Genomic DNA, 25,003 nt, shown 5'->3' on the forward strand with positions numbered 1-25,003 from the left:
CTCCAGAGTTCGGCTCCCCCCCCCGTTCCTGCAAAAACAGTAAAAAGTTTAGGTGTCATCATTGACACCGAGCTTTCTCTTAGGGCTCAGGTGGGAGCGGTGGTTTCCTCCTGTATGTTTCAACTTCGGAGGATCCGCAAAATCCGCCATTTTCTCCCCCCGGCAGCACTCACCCAAACTGTTATCTCGCTGGTACTCTCCCGCCTGGATTTTTCTAACGCTATTTATCACGGTCTTCCACAATACTTGACTCAACGCCTCCAAATTGTCCAGAACCAGGCTGCCCGCCTGATCCATGGAACACCCAGATGGCAATCAGCCAAACCTTTGCTTGTGAATTTGCACTGGCTCCCGGTCGAGCGAAGGGCTGCCTTCAAGGTGGCTTGTCTTACCTTCAAGGCACTTCATTGCCCTTCCCCTGCTTTCCTGAAATCCACCATCCACCCTTACTGTCCCATACGCCATCTTCGATCCGCCCACCTTGACTTGTTGATCATCCCCAGGGGCAAAACCAAGAGATTCGGCGGACGCCGGTTCTCCCAGTTGGCCCCTGGACTCTGGAACACCCTCCCTCTTTCTATCAAATCCTGCTCTTCCTTTTTCAACTTTAGGAAAATGCTAAAAACTTTTCTTTTCCCTACCCCCATGTAGATTCTGTTACCTCTACTTCCTCCTCACTCTGCTCTGTTCTGTCTACCAGCGCCAGGAAGCTTCGGTGTCAGTGCGCTTTACAAGCAACACTTAACATAACATAACATAACAAGAATATCCACTGAAAGATTGAAACTGCTGCGAGCAAATCAGTGTGTGCTGACGGAAAAATGTTAAAATAATGTTGGAACATCGAACTTTCTCATTGGTACTCACTTTAGCAGTCATCCAATTAAAAGACAGCCAGCACGCATTTAAAAAGTCCGGTCATGTGTTCATTCAACTTTGAGCAAATCAACATTGAGAAAGGCAAATGTGCTGAAACGCGTCTGTTGGCTCAATAAATCGAGGAAAAAGACCCGTGTGTGCTCCTACCTTTGTTTCTATAAGATTTTATCGTGAAAGCCACTCTCACTGAGGAAGCACCCGTTATGAAGTGTTCGGCAGCATTCAGTGGCCATTGAAGTACATTTTCATTTTACTGCCAGAACCGCCGCAGCCTGCAAGCTATACATACCTGTTTTACCACGGAGTAATTCATTACCAAATGAGGAGCATTACGGTTACGAAACCATTGCCAGCAGGTATGTGATGTTGAAACGGCAATAGCGGCAAACGAGGGTCATTGAACTGTGATTTAAAAGACATGATGGCCGTTTTGTGGAAAGAATCTGTCGTGCCCGCAGGCTATTGGAGCAAGAATATCCACTGAAAGATTGAAACTGCTGCGAGCAAATCAGTGTGTGCTGACGGAAAAATGTTAAAATAATGTTGGAACATCGAACTTTCTCATTGGTACTCACTTTAGCAGTCATCCAATTAAAAGACAGCCAGCACGCATTTAAAAAGTCCGGTCATGTGTTCATTCAACTTTGAGCAAATCAACATTGAGAAAGGCAAATGTGCTGAAACGCGTCTGTTGGCTCAATAAATCGAGGAAAAAGACCCGTGTGTGCTCCTACCTTTGTTTCTATATATATATATATATATACATACATATATATATCACAAACCTTCCTGTACCTCCTGGCGGCGAACAAGAAAAGCAACGTCCCACACGAAAGCTCGTCAATCACAGGTGATTTATTTGCTCATTACATCGCTTATCGTTCCTCACGACCCGTTTCGGGCATCTAGTGCCCTTGATCACATAATGAAATGGCGGTACAATTCAGGTATATATATTCTTTCTTTTTTTCCCTTTGTTTTTTTACGTTTGCACCACGTGATAATGAAAAGTGACAACATACTATACATGTAGGCTTTTTTCCTTTTTCTTCTCACTCGTTTTCAAATCACTAGTATGAATACCAATACGTTGTCTTATTGCATGACAGTATTTAGCGTCACAAATATTAAACATCTCACAAAAACTTATATAGCAGCAATAATAAATATGCAACAAGTAATGTATATTAAGCAACCTTGAGTGTGCAAATTATGCATGTGCAATACTACGCTGTAAACAATTAATAATGATGCATCTTCATTTTAATAATTGACATGATGTGTCTTAATACAACTGTACATGCAATTTACATACATTATTTATAATGTATAAAATAATGTCACATTATATGTGTGCAAAATACGCATGTGCAAATTAGGCTATGATTAGTGCAAGTTATTTTAAGATGTGCAAATCACCACATAAATGTGGATCCGCTTGTGCAAAATGGTGCTGTTATAAGTGAAGCTAACTGTCAATGTTAAAAACGTAAGTTAAATATTAAGAAGTGTCTTTTGATGTTTATGAAAGCCTAGATGTATAAAGAAATTGTTGTTCCTAGTGAATTAAAGTGTCAAGTGCAAATGCATTTAAAAAAAATCTATTATCGATAAGAATTATTGATTGGGAACAAAATAATAATTCAACAAATATTGTTCAGAAGCGAATGGCACAGATTAAGGTTAAGGAAATACGAGTGGTGACAGCAATATAAATGAACCTGATAATACAATGATCATATTTCCAATTGCAGCTACATAAAATGTTATGAGATACAACAAGGTTTACAAAGGTCTAATGATGTCGTGCATGTTTAAAAACTGAGCCCAGTTAAAAAACTATAAAAAGGTATGCATGTCCTCTGTGTTATTAAGACCGTTGGGAAATTTACTATCAAGTTCTAAAATGTATTTTGTTTCTCGCTGCCTTAGTATTTTTTCTCGATTTCCTCCTCTGCGTGAAGCTAAAACTGAGTCAATCACAAAATAAGAAAGGCAATTGATATCTTTGTTGTGGACTTCTTTGAAGTGACGAGCGACCGGATATGCTGGATCGCTGTTGATGATAGCACGAAGGTGTTGTAGGATTCTCACATGCACCTGGAGCTTGGTACTTCCCACATACCGAAGCCCACAGGTGCATGTGAGTACATATATCGCGAAATCAGTACGGCAGTTGTAATTGCCATTGATTTGTGCCTCATTTTCCCTAAATGGGGAATGGTATTTGGTAGTGTTCACACCAAATTTGCATGCACGACAACTTGTGCATCTGAAAAAACCTTTTCTGGGTTTTAGCCATGAAGTGGACTGTGCAAGTTCAGGACAGTTTTTAGATAGTCTACCTGCTGTTGACTGGTTTTTTCTAAATGTGATGGTCGGTTTATCTGGCAGTGTGTTTTTGAGGACGTTATCGGTAAGAACAATGGGCCAATTTTTATTCACAATGGCTCTGATTTTTCTTTCCTGACGACTAAATGTCGTAATAAGTCTTGGTGATTCTTCCGATGAAGTGTTCTGTCCTTCATTGTCTGGGGCATTTGGTAAAAGAGATGCCCTGGATTTCTTACTGGCTTTTACAACTGCTTCTGTTAGTATTTTGTTAGAATAACCCCTTTTCCCTAATCTAATTAGGGCTTCACTTTGGCATTTTTCAAAGTCCTCTGAACTGCTGCAAATACGCTTGAGTCTTAAAATTTCCCCATAAGGAATGCTGGTGATTAAATGTTTTGGGTGTGCACTGGTCGCGTGTAATGTAGCGTTTCCTGCTGTAGGCTTTCTAAACGCAGTAGTGACTAATTCACAATTCTTAATTTGAATGGAGACATCCAAAAATTCAATTTTGATGGGACTAATACATGATGTAAAATGTAAGTTAAAACAATTCATATTGATGGTGCTGATAAAATCCTCTGCACTCTTGCAATCTCCATTCCAAATCATAAAAACATCGTCTATATACCGCAACCAGTGCATGATTTTTGTATTGAACATTTCCTTATGTTCCGTTCTGAGGACCTGCTCCTCCCAATAGCCCACGTGCAAACACGCGTAGCTAGGGGAGAAGCAGGCCCCCATCGCGACACCTTGTATTTGCCTGTAAATATCTTTCCCAAACATAAAGTATTTGTTGTTCAAACACCAAGTAATCAAAGAAGACAGCATTTTGTTGTGCATCACATATTCACATGGCCTAGAGCTTAAAAAATGTTCAATAGCCTTTATCCCACTTGAATGTTGAATACTGGTATAAAGCGATTCTATATCAAGAGTTACTAGAATCCAATCGTTGTTCCATGAAATATCCTTTAACTTATTTATGAAATCTCCCGTGTCTTTGACAAAGGAAGGCAATGTCTTCACTATGTCTTGTAGATAGAAATCGACATATCGTCCCACTTGTTCAGTCATACTTTTGATTGCTGAAATGATGGGGCGACCGGGAACTGGAACCTTGCCCTTATGTATTTTTGGCAATAGGTAAAGAAACGGAAGAACCGGATGTTCATTGAACACAAATTGGTATTCATCTGGGGAAATGAGTCCCTCGTATTTCCATTTTTTCAATTCTTTCTTTAATGATTCTTTCGCTTTATTATAGGCTAGTGTTGTGGATTTCTCATAGCAACTTGTGTCGTTTAATTGTCGCATAGCTTCCTGTGTGTATTGTGATCTGGGCCATAGAACAATGTTGCCACCTTTATCTGATTTTTTCACAATAACTTCATTGTCATCTCTGAGTTTTTTTATCAAGTTTTGATAATGTCTTTGATTCAAATTTGGTTTGCTTTTTTTATAATTCACTTGACGATGAAGTTTCTTTATTTCATCTGTAACACGTTCATGGAAGATATCCACAGCGTCCTTGGGCATGATTGGCAAAAATGTAGATTTCGCTTTATAGGGGCTTTCTCCTGCACCCTTTTGGAGTAAATCAATAGTGCGTAATTTTTGTTGTGTTGACAGTGATGGTTCTTCGATCTCATTGTTTTCCAACTCATGCATTGTCAATAATGTTTGCACATCCGAGGCTTGTAATCCAGCCTGATTGGTCATATCATAAGTATTCTTTTTCTTTTCAAGTCCTGTTTTGATCATGAAGAATTTTTTCAATTTTAATTTTCGTATAAAGCAAAAAATATCTACTCTTGTTGTGGAATAATTAAAGTTGCTTTCGGGGCAATAATTGAGTCCGAGGGCTAGAAGTTGTTCCTCAGCCTTTGTTAGTGTTGTGGACGATAGGTTTATAATGGTTTTTTCGTCAGGTTCTACATTTTGCGCCAGTATTTGCGCTGATTTCCTCTCCGCTTCACGTTTCCGCCTACGGCGCCTCGTTCTTCTGATTGTGTTGCGTCTTTTCTTGTATTGTTCCTTTCGTTTCGCGGTCTCAGAGTTTGTCTCCGTGCATCCGCTAAAAAATCAACCTCTTCGCCCAGGGTGACTATTGCATCATTTGATGTTCTTTCAACATTTCTGCCCTCCATGCTAGAATCACTTGTGAGAGATGCAGTATCTGTTTCAATAGTATTATTTTCATTTTCAATATTGCCTGTTTGAGCAAGACGTATGGCATTGGGTTTATTGCTGTTGCTTGCCTTTAGTTTTCTTGCATTGTCATATTTACGAGCAAATGTGTAGATTTGACCCAACTCATAGTCAGTTTGATCTCGGGCAAACTTGTGGGCTTTTCTTGCTTTTATCTTTTCTTCGTGTTTCTTTAAGCGCTCATCAATTTCTTTTCGTTTCGTTGAGATGAAATCTTTTTTATTTTCCATTTTATCTAGATCTTTATTGATTGTCACTATTTCCATTAGTAATGTTTGGCGATCTATTTCTGCATATTTAATTAATATGCGTACCAAATTCATGGATGCTGTCAGGTTACTTTCACCCCATTCTCTGAGCATTTCTGGGTTAGGGTTATCAAAACTGGGAGCCAGAAGAATTCTTAGACCACGAGGTATTCTGTTTACTTCCATATACTTTGTTAGGGATTTGTGCTCCCACCACTTCGTGACTTCATTTCTCATCTTTTTCTCTAGATTTTTCAACAAGAAGTTAACATCACTTTCTGTATTGCCATTTAATTCACTGCTGACCGTAGTGTTTGGATTGACTCTTGGTAGATTTGCAAACAGTATATCTGCCGCTGCTTCGCGTTCTTGTACCGCGTCATTTGACATGTTTTAAGGATTCTAGTTAAGCGATATGAAGACAACCAATAATGTTGTTTTTCAAGAGAAAACAGTCCTGTGTGAGCTAACGTAATTCCCCAACCTACGAAAATTCTGTATTACTCACCAATATGCGCAGTATACCTTCGCGAGTCCTCCGACTGCAAACTCGGGTGTCTGATTCTTGGTGTACGTATTTCCGGCTTGTATATATATATATATATAGATATATATAGATAGATATATATATATATATATAACAGACTGTACTTTTCACGTCAGCTCTAAAGGGACAAATATGTGGACAAACTACCCAGCAGCCATTAGGCAAGCAGAACTTGCTAAGATAACTCTGCATTTCCGGTTGAGAACATGACCCATATACAACCAGCCCGCAGTTCATTTTAAATTTTATGAGAGGTGGTTGACGCCATTGGATACTCAATAGAAGTGGAGGCAATGTATTAAAGAGCTGCATTTTATTCTTAAGATTTACATGTTTGCACACCTGGCAAGATATTTCTGTTTGATTGAGCAGTCCTGTGAGATGTGGAACTGTATTATAAATGTTTTTGGAGCTCACACAGTATTTTTATCATGTCCATGCATTAGGCACTATATAAGTTTTGTAAAAAATAGCGTCCATCAGATTGATAATGGCTGTTGAACAGCCGAGACGCGTCTCTCTTTCAGCTGCAGGGTTGCGGGGGACCCTTTTCATTAAAAGAAGCTGTATTCATACAAGCTTCGTGTACATGCCTTTTTTCCTGTCGGAGCAAGGGTTTTGTGTATATATATATATATATATATTCACTGAAAAAAGCAAAGGTTACAGGGACATTATAGTTGGGCTCAAATTTTTCTCATACAAAACCAGAGAAATTCAGCAGTTATGAGCTAGCTATAACTTACGCCTCTGCACTGCACTGCTTATGACCTCACATATCATATTACTCATGACATGGTCAGTGACATCACTCATAGTTGTGTGTAAAGAGTATTTTTTAAGGTTTAGGAGAGGGTAAGAGCTTTGGGTTATAAGGGTGTTTTAGGGTTTAGAGGTGGGTAGGGATGTAGGATGATAAAGGAATTTTAGGGTTTAGGTGTGGGTATGGGCATAGAGCTGTAAGGGTGTTTTGGGGTTTAGAGGTGGTTAGGGGTATAGGGTGGTATGGGTATTTTAGGGTTTTGGGGTGTGTGGGGGCTTAGGATGGTTAGGGTAAGTAATAAAGGGGGATATGAAGGGGTTCCCCCAATGAATATAAAATAAATGTATTGAAAAAAAAAGTGGGTGCCTGGAGTTGTAAAAGGCTTTTGTCAGTTTTACAGTTCAGCGTGGAAGGCATTGTACTGATCTTTTGCTTAAAGACCTATTTGTAGAAATGGCAAAAGACATTGTCCCTTTCTAGCATGATGTGGATGGCACTATGCTAATCCATTGCTTTAAAACTTTGCTAGAAAAACAGACTTTTGATGTGAGCAGATTCCGAGTGTCACTGGTGTTGTAGTATGCTCTTATACAGGAGCTGCTTACCACCTAAACTTGGAAACAACCCAGAGTTCTCTGCTTCCTTTTTGCATAATTTATGTGGCACTCTAAGCTTGAAAGGGTATTGTTTTGCAGTGGCGGCTGGTGAATTTAGAATGTGGTGCGCATAAAAAAAAGTATTTGCTTCTGAATAAGCAAGTCCATGAATAGAAGTTGGGTTCGGGGATCAGAGAGTTCTCTGCCCAAAAAATAGGTTGAAAAAAAGAAAGGAGCCAAATAGAGCATTTTGCATCATGGTTATTTCAATCTAGATGTTGGACGTGCCGCTACAGTCATGAGATAGATACCTTGTTCAAATTGAAATCTTCTTTGACCCTCGAGCCATGGCTTCTGCCTGCCACTCACACTCTAAATTCATACACCAAGAATTAAAGACAAATCATTCACCTGTGATGTAAAACAGGAATAAGAGTTGCCCATCTAGTAGCTGAATTGTGAAACTAGAAACCCTGAGATCAATCCCGGCTTTCCCACTTGAACAAATTGTGTGTGCCTAGAAAAATATTTTATTTCATCTAGCCTCCTTTTCTTGCATTATCACATATGAGAGTGCCTATACATACGTGAGTTCAGGATGTGTGCTGTACAAAAATCTCTCTTTTGTTTGATTTAAAAAAACATAATGTTGCTTCATGTAGAATAAGATTCTAGGCCTCATATAGGCATATAGGGTGCCCATTACAACAAACTTACATTTGACTTCACTAATGGCATTGTCGTTGTGGGTGTGTGTGTATGTGGTTCTAAATTAATGTTCAAAAACACAGGAGGCGTTGTGGCCTAGTGGCTCCAGTTGCCAACTACGTGATATGGGGAAGCAGTTTTGAATCCTGACACATCTCCCTGTGCCAAACAATGTAACATAATCTGTGTCTTATGTGAAGTACCCTTATGTCTTTAAGCAAGGTTCGCTCTATCTAAAGCTTCCAGATATAAATTGTGAATTTTGTCTGTCCCTGAATTTTTAATTTAGTCTCCCAAGGATTAATGACAAAGCATTAAACGTTTGAATTCAGCAAGAGTCAAAGAGATACCCATCTAGTAATTAGATTGCACAGTGTGAAAATGGAAAATCTGGAATCCATCTCGGCTTCCCCACTTGGCCAATTTGCGTAATCCCAGGCAAACACTTTATTTCACCAAGGCACCTTTTGGTCGCTATCACACATCAGAGTACCTTCCAAAACATGACTTCATGGTGTGTGCTGTACAAAAACCTGTCATTTGTTCATTTTAATAGCCTCTGAATTTGCTCCCTGCATAATGAGTATTTAGCTATTTGGCCCACAAATAAGATACACATGGCCCCTGGCTTTATGCACGGAACTGTAAGCAAAGAGACATGTCCTGTTCATCTTAACACTACTTACACCGGAGCCTCAGGGGGAAGGCAGCTTCTCTTCGGCCACCTTATTCCTCACCTCATACAGTGCAGCTTTATAGGGCAGCAGTCACTCTTTCTGGTATCTATATTTCCTCACACTGTGCACCATCAGGAGTATTAAGCATATCCTGAGCTGCCCTGCTTGCCACATATTAGTGGTTCCGTCCTAGCCCCCAGCTCGCCACTGCTACAGAGGGTTTTATACTGGTGATTAGGGAGTCCTAGGGCTCTCCAGTGCATGCTGCAAGCCCCCAGGAAGCCATCAGAGAGCTGCACACAGACAATTGTTAAAATATGGAAAGTCTGGGACTCCTACCTTCACCTCCCATAAAGCATGTGATGGGTGACTGTACCTGTAAGTGCTGTGTCTGGAGAAGGTATGCAGTATGATGGTGGTCACTTGTGCAAAGGCAATTGCAGCTTCTTTGTCCATGAAGGAGTCTGAGAGGCTGGGCCCTAAAAACTGCATGCCAAATTTTTCTCAAGCATGCAACGAAACACTCATACGTACACACACATAAACACACACTGGAACACGCTTGCAGGCAGACAAACAACATAAACATTCCTCCTCAAGCACTTGATGATTCCCAACTTCTCAGATCCAAGAAACAAGGCGCCAGAGCCAGGCTCACAGGCTCACATGCCCAATCAAAAGCTCAGACAGGATGGGAGGCTGTCCTTTTTCCTTTATCAAAGCCTCTGATGGGGCATAAGAGTGCATGACTGATAGTCCCTAAATCACAATTATCTGACATGCTGCACTACCTGATGCTAGTGCAGCATGTCATATGTGTATTGTCTTTGCAAGGCTGGGCTGTGACAGTCCATGCCTGAAACATGCCTGATACAGCCCAGGGAAGTCCTCTTCTGGTGCAAGGTGATATTGCAGCTTTTACATGCAAACAAAATGTGTCCCCACCCCCCCCATGATTTTGACTGATGACTCTGAGAGTGCACTGAGGCCTACTAACCAGACCCCAGTGCCAGTCTTCCATAACTTTACAAAATGCCATAAGTTAACTTACTTATAATTCCCTAGGATATAGTCTCAAGGTTACCCAGGGCCTGTAAGTTAAAGTACTCACTCAGGGCTGCAGCTGTGATTGTGCCACCCTGAGTGTGACAAAGTGCAACCTGGCTTCCAGCCTGCCACTGCAACCTGTAAGAGCAATTTTAAACTTCTAGTTCGACTTTGCGATTTAAGCCAACGCCAAAGCCCACACTTCCCTTAGCACTATATATTAGTCTCCTTTAAGGAAGACATTTCGAGCCCTTTGGGAAGAAGCTATATATTATTAAGTAGGACATGTACTTTATTATGTCCTAACAGTAAAATCCCCAAACAATCGTTTTTAGTATGGAAAGGCTTGTAGCCCCATTGGTAAGTACAGAGTTACAGGCTGACATCTCGGCCCTGATATCTTCTGAATGGGACTACTAAAATGGGTACTTCAAGGTATCAAATTAACTTTGGCATTAAACCCGACTTGATGCCCACGTCCAATTTAATACCACTTATAAGGAAAAGCAGCATTTAGAAAGTTGACACTCTGTTGCCCAGTTTTCCAGTGGTTATTTCTAGATGTTGACCACCTCACAGCCTTCTGCTTTCTTGGGGAAGAGTGTGAAGGAGTCCCAAATGCAGAAAAAATAGAGGCCTGCCTCAGAGGGAGGTGTTACATATCCTTGCAGGAAGCCACACAATGTGTTAGTCCACAAGGCAAGCTTCAAAGAAGAAGTCGCCATTGATGGGCAAATGGCAACCACACTCGAAAGAGGTCCCTTCCATTTTCAGGTAGACGGGCTGCCGGCGGGAACAGAGAGGGGAAACCAGTGGCCAAACTGTTTTGTCCATGGGCATGTGGCCCTCAGGTAGCCACACCTCTAGGGAGGGCTACCAAGCGCCCCACATCAAGAGAGGGGTTCAGACATCTCCAGAGTGGGGACAATTGTGCACTCTGGGATTGCTAAGGTGTCACATATAGCTGGAAGTTGTCATAACGTGCGAGGGAACCTGGTAGCCCACTGGCTAGTGGCCACTACCGCCCCCCAGGGTACTTTCTGTGCATAAATATGGTACCCATGGCACCCTGAACCTCAAAACACATCTGGACTGGGGAGAAGACCAAATAAGTACTGTCCTGCTTACCCTTTGACCTGGCAAGAGAGACTACACCAACCGCTTGACTGCACTTGCTGCTCCTTGGAATACCATTGAGAGGACCCTGCCTGTGGTGCCCTGTTCCTGGAAAACCCACTCCAGAACCTCAGACATAAATGTGGAACTCCAGGAGTCAATCCACTGACTCATTGTTCCAACGCAAGGACCAGAAATCTGAAGTATCATGTTCTGGCCAGTTGTAGCCACTTCAAACGAATCGCCTCTGGCCGCCAACATGCAGCCAAGAAGGCCAACCTTTGGTGCTCAAATGTTGCACCAGTGTGTGCCGACCCAAGAGAGCCATCAGAGTGCAGATTGGTTGACAAAGACCGGCACTAGCCCTCACTAAAGGAAACTGCTGGACCGCTGTGAAGAAAGTTCAGTAGCCCAGTCGTAACTGAACTTCTGTGGGCTCAACTATGTCTTTGAGGGACACCGACTCCTGTTGCCAGAGTCGCCACCCCTCAATGGTGAATCGAGTCATAACCCCAGGGAGACTCCCATTGACCACAGAGCACCCAAAGCATCTTTCAGCATCCTTAGAATCCAGTATCCTCAGCATCAGGACCACTCCATTAAAGTCAATGGCAGGCCTGGCATAAACTGTGGAACTGGACGTGAGGCTGCTTTTTTTTCTCCAGAGTTTTATATAGCGCGAACTTGACCCGAATTGGGTATCAGAGTGCTTTACATAGCACCAGTTACATTACATGAGGACACATTCATTTTTGTTCAGTGTCATTGCCGAGACTCGAACCTAGGTCCCCAGATTCGAGGTCGACCGCCCTAGCTGTTAGGCCAACTCCTCTCCGACCATATAACTGTCAAAATTCTGCTTATTGGCTCTCCTGACCTTTTCTCAGTTGGAATTGGTCATCCAGTCCGGGCCAGAATAGTCAAACATAACTCTTTAATAATTTTCAAAAGTTTCCAAACGTTCAGGTTACCAATGCTTGGTTTAGCTATGGACTGAAAAGCTGAGATTTATGTTTTACTAAAAAATCTATATCTCCAGAACTTTCGGGTGGATTTTGCTCATCTTGGTGCCTGAAAATTCATTAAAATATTTTTGTAAATTGGTCTCTGATTTCTTTTGTGTTGTGTGACTTTGCTTATTCTGTTGTTTGGTACTACTAGATGCTTCACACTAGTTCCTTAGTTTAAGCCTTCCTGCTCAGAATCACAGCTTCCCAGGGTTGAACTAGAGGTTTTACAAACGAGCCTGATTGGACCCAATATAGTTTCACGAGTGTATTACACAGTGGGGTCACACAGCCACACCATATAATACACCACAACCCTCACAGAGTGCAATTTGCCAAGTGGAAGGCGTTGGCTGTAGGCTACTTTAGAAACATATTGATGATAGCTTGTTTTTGTGCTTTTAGACTTTGCCTTGTTGGAATGAGCAATACATTATATCTTAGCCTAATGTGTCTATTTAGTCTTCTTGTGGTGACTCATAACAAGGATCATGGATTTGGTTTTTCTAACTACTTTTCTCGCTGGTTCAAAGTTAATTGAGGTAAATGCTGAAAGATTGTGATAAATGGCTCATGGTTCCAATGTGCTAAAAAGAGAAGGTTCCGGCTTCCAGATGATATCTGCCCTGATCTTCAGGATCTTGCTCTCAATGAAAGAAACCAAGTTCTCACATAAGTGAACAGATGCCATTGGGACGATTTCCAAAGCAGCTGTTTCTCTTGTTTCCTTTCCATGGAGATTTTGAACAACTCTTTATAATTTGGTTAGGGACTTTGACGAACCAGTTTGTATAGTTATTTTCCGTAGCCTTATGGATTATCTTGTGCTCATTCTGATAAAACGTGGACTATTGTCTCTCTGTGGTACACTTGATTTTCCCTTCAGCTGTAATCTCCTTTGCAGTAATATGCTTCTCATATCTTAGATTATGAGAATTTAGATCGTCAATCTAAGATATTAGATATCCTATTTGATGCTGGCAAATTATTTTACGACAATATAGTTTGCACATAAAAATATATTTAAGTAGTCAAAACGAACAACAAAATCCTTGGGGCTTTTGGCCAATCCTAAACTCTCTTACACTGCATAGCAGTTTAGATAGATGTTTCTGCCTTCACAATTGATGAAATTTGCTAGTGCCAGTATTTCATGAGACTTCTTATGTACAGGAAGCTATCCAGGCACAGAAGGTAGACCAACATGAAATCAGGCTGTGTTTTATGTCAGAGGGGAAGGTTTTAGGTTAATCCTCTAACAATATGTGACACCTGTAAAAGGCAGCTGGGATGGTTTTTTCCTTGTAATAGGAATAAGTGATCTCAGACTACTGGGAAGATAAAATATTGCAAAAAGTATGTACCAGAATTTGACAATGTAGCACCCGCAATGAAATTCGTTTTATTTATTAATTTGTTTACTTACATCTGATCGGCCGTATGTTGTAGTTTACTACCCCCCACCCTGCTCCTCCCCCGCACCGCAGCACTCCCTCCACGAGCCACTACTGGGTGTTGTGTGCATACTGGTGAATTAAGACACCTCATCTCTCTTTTGAGATTCAGTGGAGAGAACTTCATTTAAGAATGTTCCCAGAGGTTCCAAACAGGTCATTGACAGATATTCTGAAGCTGCCTGGCCCATTCTCCTGACACCCATTTTACCAACTGTTACCAACACCTAGAATCTCCCATTATAAAGCACACTTATAATCAGCTTAGTTAATATACATTGGAAAATCATGATCATTTATGCTTTGTTCTTTTATCTAATTTTCTAGGAGCAAAGCATCAACAACACAAAAGGATCGGAATTTATATGAGGTAAGTTATATAAATGGTAACAAAATTATCGATCTGGTTTGAGCCTAAGAACTCAGTGAGTTGCCTTGATGCAGTGACTTGTTGGATACCGACTTTGGAATCTAGCCACATAAAGTAGTTGCACTTTTCTCTAGAACTATTTCTTTAGACCAAAGCATGTATCCCATTCAGTACACATTATTTAAAAAGACAAGTCCAAAACACGTTTCATAACTACAACAATTCTTCACCCTCTCCAGGGCAGTAAGGACACCCCTTGTTGGAGTTTAGGCGGGAACATACTGCAACTAGCACACCCAGCTCATCTGTTTGACTTTTGGGCACAAGGACATCGTCTAGTTGAACCTTAAAACTTACCTACATAGCCTTGAAAAAGTTCAAAAGGAAATTATCAGCCTAAGTAAAACATGTGTCAGTTACACGTTTTTAAGCACTGTAATAAATCAGTAGCACATAAATGAAACCTATTGAAGTACTGGAGCTATCTTTATTATTTGAGCAGAGTGTGTTAAAGCCAATCAAACGATTTCCTTATAATCAGCTTTCCTAGGAAGATATTAACTCCAATGGAAATCACATCCTGTGGTTTTAGAAATCATGATATCCATATCACAAAGTACGAAGGTCCCATCCCCCTTCGTATTTTATATTTAAAGATGTCACTCCTTACAGTATATGTATGCACTTACTGGTCCAATAGTACGTTTTTTTCTTTTGTTCCCAAAGTTCAAACATTCTGTACAATGTACCTTTCCAATTGACACATCGATCGCCTACTTTATTTCTTCACCATTCGGCCATACTGAGCAAACCCTGGTAATTAAAATCACTTAAATTTTGCATTTCTGACATCTTCTCACTTTCCCATTAGCTTTCAGGAATTATATGAACTCTCGCTGTTTTGCACACAGCCATTTAATGAATATTACTATCATGACGGCCTGGCCTGGTCCAATTGAGAATAAATGGTGGAGGGGAGAGAGATGGGACCAAAGATTAAGCCTTTGTTTTTTTCAGGATTAAGTCTCAATCCCTTTCAACTTTTCCAATTTTTTGTTTCTATATATCGGTAATTTAACACCGGGGTCTCCAACCTTTTTTGTAGGAAGAGCGATTTATGTGGAATAGCAATCATCCTGAGATACTAATATTGTAAGAGTTGTAATTGTAACCACAATAGAAAAATTACATTAGGGGCCACAAAATTCAATATCACCACCGGTGATCAACACAGACAGATCTTTAGGCAGGGTTGTCAGCAGTAATGTAAAATAGGCTTTGTCAATGTGGAATGCCTCAATGTGAATATAACATAACAGCCATAGCTTCAATGCCCCAAACACCAAGGAAATAATATTTTTAATAAGTCTCCCCAACGCCACATACTTTATCACGGAAATAGCAGTTTTAAATATATTTTGAAAACTCAACCATTTTTCTTTTTGGTTACATGCTTTTCAATTTTTTTTAAATAAATATAATACTGCAACTAAACAAAGTTTTCTGATGTGGTAGACTGGGCTGCACACAGGAGAGTTACTTGCAGGTAGCTGGAGAGCTGCCTGTAGCTCATGCGCTGCCAGTTGGAGAATCCTGATTTACCACATCTCATGCTTCACCACATTTGCTGAGTTCCTTCTCCCTCAAGATGCCTAACAATACATTTTAGATTGTATGACAGCATATCAAGGTCTATAATAGCAGTGTTAACTATATTGCTTCAGGGACATCGTCTACCATTACATCGTCAATCTATGCATATTATTATTGTTATTCCTTCTTGCATATTGCCTAGGTAACCCTACTAACTATTGTATTCATATGTTGTACTAACCTTTTATGACTTTGTGATGTAGTGGTTAGATCAATGGATTGTATGTGATATAATGCAGGCAATATGGTGAGGATTCACCATCTTTTTAAAAATATTAATTTACATTATGGCTTCCAAAAGGTGCATTTGCCACTCAAAACGGCAGGCATTAGTTAAAGATACCACAGACATTGGGTTTCAGCTAATATTACCCTTCATTATTGGTATTACTTAGGGCACTGCCTTCAGCCAGAGAAACCCCCAATAATGGTAATGTCTGCTAGGTTAAATCTGCAAAAGAGCACTTGTTTCCACAGCTGTTAACGCCACATCACAGATTGTTATAGTTACTGTTAAGTTACCACTTCCCATTTATCTAGTGACAACAGCATTCTTCTTGCTCCTCAGCCCCTGAGACTTTATTTTGAAGCTGGTGATCTTGACCCATGGTAACCGGTGTAAAATGTATGCAGAGGACAATGTATGAGATCCCCTTCTGTGAGATTGGTATTAGTGCTTTCTGGTCCAGCCTGCTCTTTTGAATGTGGCCTACCCATTACAGAGAGTAATATTTCCCATGGAAGCTCCCATTGACACGTCATGACAGATTTGGCTCAGGCTGCGGCAGTGCCTCCTGCAGGTTTAGCCTGCACAGTGCATGGGGCTAGAGAAGCTATCTATCATCTTCAATTACCTCAGATATCCTGGGCCATAAAATTGTCCGCAAGTTAACATGCCAAGTGACCAGCCACCTACCACTCAGTCTCTAAAGAAAAATGTATCTTTTTCTTGTAGATTCCTCACACGTGCAGTGCGTCACACATACACACTCCCTACCTCCACAGCCTACATAGATTGCTAAAACAAGGCTATTTAATTTTTGGGGGGTAAGTAGCTTCTGGGTATGATGCTGGCGAACCAATTGACTGCAAAGCGTTTTTTTAAGGATGTGATGTGTAAGCTGAATGTCTAGATTTCTGATCCACAGCCCTATTACAATTTTCAAATCAAAGTCACAGCTCATGGGTCCTCTTTTACCGATCCGTTTCCCTACTGCTGCAATATTTTGTTTACTAATGGATCCTAGGATATATTTATCAATTCCTTGCCAAAGAAAAAAAACTAAAAATACTTACCTCCTCACCACGTCTTGTCTCTCCTCCTTGTCTCTCTGCGTTGTCCCTCTGCTGGGCCAGAATACGAAGCACCCAGGCTCTCCATACCAATCACAATGCTTCAATGCAACGTTGTGATTGGTCTGAGCACCGTAGTTCAGCGCTCAGCCAGGGAATGGGAGCCTGGGAATGTTCTCGAGAACATGCAAAGTGCGCATGACTGTTTAGCCAGACCGAGAGGACCGGCCAAACAGTTATTGCACACTTACAGAGTGTCCATCACTTCTCCCCCCTGCTCTGAGAGCAGAGCAGCCCCGCCCCGCCCCGCCCCGAAAAGATGCCGCAGCAGAAATAAATAAAATGATAATGACGAGGTATTATCATTTTATTTCTCCTTTATTTAAACTGCTAAAAGCAGTGGGGGAGGCTCCTCCGCCTTAGCGCCACTGTATTTTTCTGTTAATTCGATGATAATGCAATAAATACAGTGTGAAATGTTACAGCAGTGCCGCAATGCATTTTGTTATGTGCTGCTCATCAGGAGATAAGAGTAGGCTTCTGCTGTCACTCACCGGACCTTGTTAGTGCCTCCGTATTGCGGACCCCGCAGTGCTTCCACTCCCACCTTGTTTCCGTTCCCGTCTCCCGCCGCCGCTCTACCACCAATTGCGGCCTCGGAGTGGAGACGGGGACCACAATTCCCAGCTGCCCCAGCGGCAGGGGAGCCGCCGACGCCGTTTCCGCGCCAGGTGGTGCATAAAGGACTGCACCAACCCCGGCAGAGCGGGCTTCTGCTGTCACTCACCGGACCTTGTTAGTGCCTCCGTATTGCGGACCCCGCAGTGCTTCCACTCCCACCTTGTTTCCGTTCCCGTCTCCCGCCGCCGCTCTACCACCAATTGCGGCCGCGGAGTGGAGACGGGGACCACAATTCCCAGCAGCCCCAGCGGCAGGGGAGCCGCCGACGCCGTTTCCGCTCCAGGAGGCGCATAAAGGACTGCACCAACCCCGGCAGAGCGGGCTTCTGCTGTCACTCACCGGACCTTGTTAGTGCCTCCGTATTGCGGACCCCGCAGTGCTTCCACTCCCACCTTGTTTCCGTTCCCGTCTCCCGCCGCCGCTCTACCACCAATTGCGGCCGCGGAGTGGAGACGGGGACCACAATTCCCAGCTGCCCCAGCGGCAGGGGAGCCGCCGACGCCGTTTCCGCGCCAGGAGGCGCATAAAGGACTGCACCAACCCCGGCAGAGCGGGCTTCTGCTGTCACTCACCGGACCTTGTTAGTGCCTCCGTATTGCGGACCCCGCAGTGCTTCCACTCCCACCTTGTTTCCGTTCCCGTCTCCCGCCGCCGCTCTACCACCAATTGCGGCCGAGGAGTGGAGACAGGGACCACAATTCCCAGCTGCCCCAGCGGCAGGGGAGCCGCCGACGCCGTTTCCGCGCCAGGAGGCGCATAAAGGACTGCACCAACCCCCGCGCCGCGGGACCGCGCGCGGGCATCGGCGGGCTAAGCCCGGACAAAGGGCGGGCCGTCTGTGGCCGCCCGGGGCAGGAGGAGGCAGGGCTGGGCCCACTCTCTGATACCTGTACATTGCTGCGAAAAGGTACTGTTTCTAAATTCTCTTTCGTGATTGTCACATCCCGCATCCTATTTCTGTTAATGATCGTTTATTCTACGTGAATTGGATATTGACAATCACATTTCCTAGTGCTGTTTGAGAGCTACTCCACCCAACTACTATCATGTCAATACGTACTCCCAAAAGTAGACCCTCATTGTTGGGAGGGTCAGTGCGAGGTACATTGGACAACTTCATTACAAGGGCCGCTTCAGTCCTTGAGAAGGAGATTGCCCTGGTAGAGCGGCGCCTATCGGCCGAACATCTATATAGCAAACGCTCTTCGCTTGGATCCATTCAGACGGCCATTTCACCGGCGCCTGCACCACTTGTTCCTTGTTTAACAAATGACTCTCAGAATGCTACCAGACTTTCTTCGCCCATTCGAGACTCTAATCTCCCGTTAAGACCTCATACCCATTTAACATCGCTTGTTTCTAAGTCCCCTTCTGATCTTTCCTCTGATTGTATCACATTGGATTTAATGTCCCCCAGGGCCGTCGCCGTTAGTCCTCAGCAGAAGAAGGGCAGGGGAACCACTAACGCAGGCCCTCCTCCGAAAAAAAGAAAGAGGGGAGGGAAGAAACATAATAAAATTATTCCACTTGGTAATAACAAGTGTAACCAAGTGGAAAATACTGCGACTCACGTTCCCCCAGCTGTTAAACAGACACAGGGCTCTGTAACCCACTCGGACCTTTACAATTATGACTCTTTAATGAATGAACTCACAGGTCGATTGGAGTTACTTGTTAAATCACTTCTTCTTCCTCTCCTTGAAAGAATGAAGGGAATGTCCAAACAACTTGGGTCAATGGAAAAGCTGATCTTAAATAATACTGATCAATTGAAAGAGTTATCATCCAATAGATTGGTATCTTTAAACAGTCCCACTCACTCCAAACCACCCTCAACGATAGATGATAGACAACCTAATCTAGAGGCAAATAAAATTTTACCATCTTCATCAAGCCTAAAAAACCTGTCACCTAATCGAAGGAATAACACCGAGATAGATTGTGGTCAGACAATTCCCAGCTCCCAAACTAATGGGCCCGACTCCAAAACACGTAACGTATTTGCTGCCATTGGCCTGGGAAAAAGCGGTGGCGCGAATTGGCAGCACATAGATTTGCCCCCGGAGGCGGTCCCTTATGTTGTAGTTTTGACAGGAGTTCCAACACTAGAAACAGGGAAAAAAGAGGGCTATTATGACCTAAAAAATAAGGTCATACACTGGTTGGGACAGAATAGACCCTTACCCCCTAACATCAATGGAGAAATTCTGAATGTCCGCAGACTTGGTTGGGTTGGCTCACGGCCGAAGGAAATTCAAGGCGATGTGATTATTGTTAACTTCAGAGATCGCAGGGCAACCAGGCATATAATTAATTGGTTCCAAGGTCAAGATCAGAGTGTTATTAGAACCTATGACTTGACCTACTTTTACCCACAGATATTACTTAGGAACTCAACACAGCCCAGTATCTATTTACGGCCCCAATTAGGGTGCTCTAATTTTAATATATCTACTTCCAATCGTTTCTCTTCTCTCAGAGGGTTAGAAGACGTCGATTGACTTTCTATTGGAGATTATACCCGGGTCCCTTTTGATGGTCCAACAAAGGTACAAGCAAATAGTGATTCTTGTTTTCCCTCTTTAATTCATACTGTACCTGATATTAAGAACCCACTATTTTTGGTATTAAGCACCGACCCTCAATCGACGGATGAACCGCTGACATCTCTGACACTTCCATTAAATCCCATAACTATGTATGATCAAGAGACCAACAAATCAAAGATAGTGGTTGCATTTTGGAACGTAGCTGGTCTACGCTCTAAATTAGGGAACGATGTTTGGATTAATTTTATCTCAAATTTTAACATTTTGTGCTTACAGGAGACATGGCTGACAACAGTGATCCATTTGGACGGCTATAGAAAGTACTTTTCAGCTGCCCAACCTTCTAAGTCTGGTAGGGCTAAGGGTGGATTAACCACCTATATATCAAATTTGATCAAAATGGATGAGATAAGGGTCATAAAACTTGACCCTAGTTTTCAGCTTCTTAGCTTCAGTTTAAACGTGAAGAACTCTTTTCTCCTGGTCAATTATTATAATAATCTTTCTGACCTAGAAGCAGTGGAAACAGTCAATTCCATTTCATCTTTAATATTATCCACTATCAAGAAATCAGTCAGAGAGGTGACTATTATATGTGGTGGTGATTTTAACCAGACTTCCTGTCGCGTTTTAAATCAATTTTTATGTGGTTTAAACGACGAGGATGATAACCCTATTTCCCATTTCACTCACTCGATTTTAGGCAGTTCCCTAAACGTAATTATGTTTAAGTTAGATCTGGGAATCGCCAATAATCTAGCCAATTCAAACACAATGCTGGCCCCAACTTACCATGGGAGGGGATGTAATTCCACCATTGACTTCATCCTGATCTCCAATGGAGCCATAAAAAGGGATACCATCTTCCACACCCACCAGATCGTATTGAGTGATCATTATCCTCTTAGTATTACTTTTTATTTTCCCGACAGGCCCAACCCTAAAATCTCCAGTCTTCTGGACCAAAATAACCTAGAACTAACCAGACTTAATGGCTATTCTCTTAATTGGGCCCTAGTTGATCCTACTGAAATTGTTAACACTGTGGTTACTGACGTATACTCGTCCATTATGAAATGTTTGGACTTGATCACCACAGACGCTGACGTTATTATTAATTTTGGCATTGTGATTCAGGCCGTCAAAAATGCCCTAATGGCAAAAAAGAATCGCTCCGCAAGGAATAGACAGGGCTGGTTCAATCACACATGCACAGCAGCGTACTCTAAATAAAATCTGCTTTACGCAAGACAGTCAGGGTCCCTGCAGAAATATCCGAACTGAGGAGGGCCTATAACTCCGCCATAAAGGAAAGAAAATTGGAGTTAAAAAAACAACTCTGGGACCAACTACATGAGAGTTGTTTTAGCAATAATAGTGCCGCCTTTTGGAAAGTGGTAAAGTCACCTTTTTTGATTGATGAGGGTGGCTTTCCAAAAGTAGAGGTCGCCATAGATGAAAGGGACTGGGTGGAGCACTTCTCTAAAATTTTTATGATTAATTCATTATCAATTAATGTCAGGGATAACGATTTCTATTGTCAACAGCCTTTGCCTTTTCCTATTGACTTGTCCATTTCACTTGACCAGGTTACTCGGGCTCTAAATGCAAGTAAAAAAGGGAAGGCCCCGGGCCCCGGGCCCCGATGGGGTCCCAATAGACTTCTTTAAAACCCATACTGAGCTTTGGATCCCTCTTCTGACCAGTGTCCTCAATGCAATGTGTACCATCGGCATTCCGGAATCCTGGAAAAAATCTATATTAGTTCCGATTTTCAAGAAGGGGGACAGGAGCTCAGTTTCCTGCTACCGCACTATCTCCCTATTGGATTCCACGGGGAAAATGATGTGGCGGATAATTCTTGATCGTTTGCAGGAGTGGGCAGAGGAAAATAACATCTTATCCGACCTACAATATGGGTTTCGTGAAGGTCTAGGGACCATAGATCAAGCCTTGAACTTATTACTCCTGATCGATAAATATGTAAACATCAAGGCTGGAGCACTCTACATGGTTTATGTAGACCTGTCAGCCGCGTTTGACTGTGTTAGTCACTCTAAACTCTGGTCCATCTTATTAGATCTAGGGATGGATCGGACTGCAGTTACCTTTATGAGGGAACTTTATACCCACGCAACTGCCAGGGTTAGATATGGGACCAGTGGAGAACTTACTGTGCCGTTTGGGGTGGAGAAGGGTGTTAGACAAGGATGTGTCCTGGCTCCATTTCTATTCACCCTTTACACAAATGGCTTAGAGAGGGCGATGCTGAGAGGAGCTCAGGACCTTCCTATGGTAGCCAATCGCCGCATACCGGCTCTCCTGTATGCAGACGATGCGGTGATATTGGCTCGTACCCCAAACGAACTTCAGAGGGCCCTAAGTAGTTATGCACTTTTTATGGCCAGTTTGGACCTTAAAGTCAATATTGGGAAAACCTTCGTTATGAAGGCGGGCGTTGGCAAGAAAAATAAAATCAGGTCCATTTACTTGAATAAGGAAAGACTATCGATTACTGATAAATATCCCTATTTAGGCGTAATGATCGACGAAAAATTAAGCTGGAAACCGGCAGTCAAAGTGAGAAAACTCCAATTTGTAAGAACCACTTCCGCACTTGCAAATTTCTCTAGGAAACTCGGGAGAAAAGCACCTGTGGAAATGGTCAAAATTTATAAAGCCAAATGTATCTCAGTGGCTTTATATGGAGCGGGTGTATGGGGCCATGCAGCTGTGGATCCCATTCAGGCAGTAGAGAATGGTTTTTTGAGATACCTTCTCGCATTACCAACTACAGCGGCAAATTATTCCTGCCATTTGGAACTGGGTCTTCCGTACGTGATAGGCCTGGCGAGAATCCAGCCTTTGTTATTGTGGCACCGAATCTGGTCATCAGAAAGAACAGTCTTTACCCAAAAAATTATCCAAGACTGTAAGGCCCTTGATAATGTACACAGATCTAGATGGTTAGTCTATGTCAAATTTTTTTAACTGACTTAGGGTTAGTAAAATACTATCACGACCCTACTCTGATTCAGGAGTTAACGAGGAAGATTTTTTATAAACTTTGTCTTAATCATCTTGAAGACCTACGACTTAACTCAGAGGTTATGAAGCAAACAGTCAGGCATAGTCTAACAGTCCAGACGGTATTTGGGATTCTGCCTTACCTAACTTATAATATCACTTCTTATGAATTGTTCCTTTTGGTTAGGTTTAGGCTGAACCTTTTCCATCGTTTGGTGGTTTTTCCGTTGAAAAACAATTGGGCTAAAACTCTATCACCTTGCCCCTGTGACGGGAGTTCCTCCCAGTCTACAATCCATACTATTCTTTTTTGTAAATATTATATGGATCAACTGAGAAAATTACTAATTCCCTTATTAAAACGTTTGGGCTTTCGTACTTGTCGCCCAGCCCTACTCTTTTTACAGTCACTGGAGGGGGAGGGGCTGGTCTACATTGTTTCTAATTTCTTATTGAATATCATGCGACATAGACTGAACTTAGGCTGATTTTATTCATCTGATTTTACTGTCAAACCGACTTGATGCTCTTTACCCAGATACTTTGTATGCATTGCCACTTTAAATTTGTGAATGAAATCACTGTGATCATTCCTGTCTGTGATGAATTTTAACTTAATGAGATTTTATGTGACATTTTAATATGTATTTTTACTTGTATCTTTTATGACCTTTCTTCGGAAGGCCGAATAGAGAAAGTTTTGATTTTGATTGAGTAGGTAATCACAACCTCACAACATCTTTAAAAACAAAATGGAGAAAATCTACCTATCTATCTATACTCGGTTTAGTACATATGCAGGGTATGTGAACATACAATCGCACATTAAGAGGGACAGGTACACTTTCAGTTCCTAGGTGCTCAGAGATATGCAAACATCTATAGCAGTTGTTGGTATTGGACACAGGTACTCTATCAGCTCTTCTGCTATTCCTATATATGAAAGAATCACAGGAAATAAGATCACAGAGCATGCAGATCTTTGGAGATACAAAAAGTTACAAGGGAGAATGATACAATCAAAATTGGGTGTGTGGACCATATGGTGGGGGATATAGTATTAGGTTGTAGTTCCACCAAGTTAAGAAGTTTCAAATGGTGCTTACCATTCCCACTAAGATACCACTCACTGCTCATGTGTTATCATCTCTGCACGCAGGTAAGAGCCATGTTATCATGTCTGTGAAATTTTCAATCCCCACACCGCTGGAGTCCATTTTCCCTGTGCCTTCCTGCTCTCACCACTGTCTGCTCCCCCAGGCCATCTGACACATTTTCCATTGCGACATCTTCCCCTTTGCAAATCAGATACACCCTCAACTTTGTTGCCGTTTTGAGCAAAAGCCATTGTATATCTTTGCAAATGGCAATTAAGAGGGGACCCTTAATAGCCAATTCGTTGTTAGAATCCAGTTTGAAGGTACAGAAAATTCCTGGCTGAAAGGAAGTGTGGAAGGATTAGAGGTCATTATTACCAGTGCCTGTGTAATTTGAGAATGTGGATGAAGTGTTGGAGGAATGTGTTACATATGTATTGGATATTGATGCTGTTGTTTGTGGAGTGGAAGATGATATGTTGGGCATGGTAGTGCATTTAGTGGTGAATGGATGGTGCAAAGTAGCAGAGCTACTGTAAGGTAGCTGAGATATTATCTATTTAAAATTACTGACTTATTATAGCTATTACTGACAACCACGGAGTTTGAAAATCCACTGATGATAACATTCTTGACTGTTTCATCCAATATTACACTTCCCTATACACTCCAGAGTCCAGTCCTTCCTCTGCACAAATTGACTCCTTCTTTCAAACTATTCCTAAATCTCCTGACAATTCTACAGA

The 25,003-nt window shown here is 42.1% G+C and overlaps 1 protein-coding gene across 1 annotated transcript in view; it reads left to right on the top strand.

Moving 5' to 3' along the window:
• PPP1R36 (protein phosphatase 1 regulatory subunit 36) overlaps nt 1-25,003 on the top strand; it is a 400,132-nt gene that overhangs the window by 215,328 nt on the left and 159,801 nt on the right. The window contains exon 8 of the mRNA XM_085628012.1: nt 13,915-13,957. Within this exon, the coding sequence (XP_085484138.1) occupies nt 13,915-13,957 (43 nt within the window). The remainder of the gene's footprint in view (nt 1-13,914; nt 13,958-25,003) is intronic.

The sequence above is a fragment of the Triturus cristatus genome, chromosome 9, assembly GCF_964204655.1.
Source record: "Triturus cristatus chromosome 9, aTriCri1.1, whole genome shotgun sequence".
Classification (NCBI taxonomy): Eukaryota; Metazoa; Chordata; class Amphibia; order Caudata; family Salamandridae; genus Triturus; species Triturus cristatus.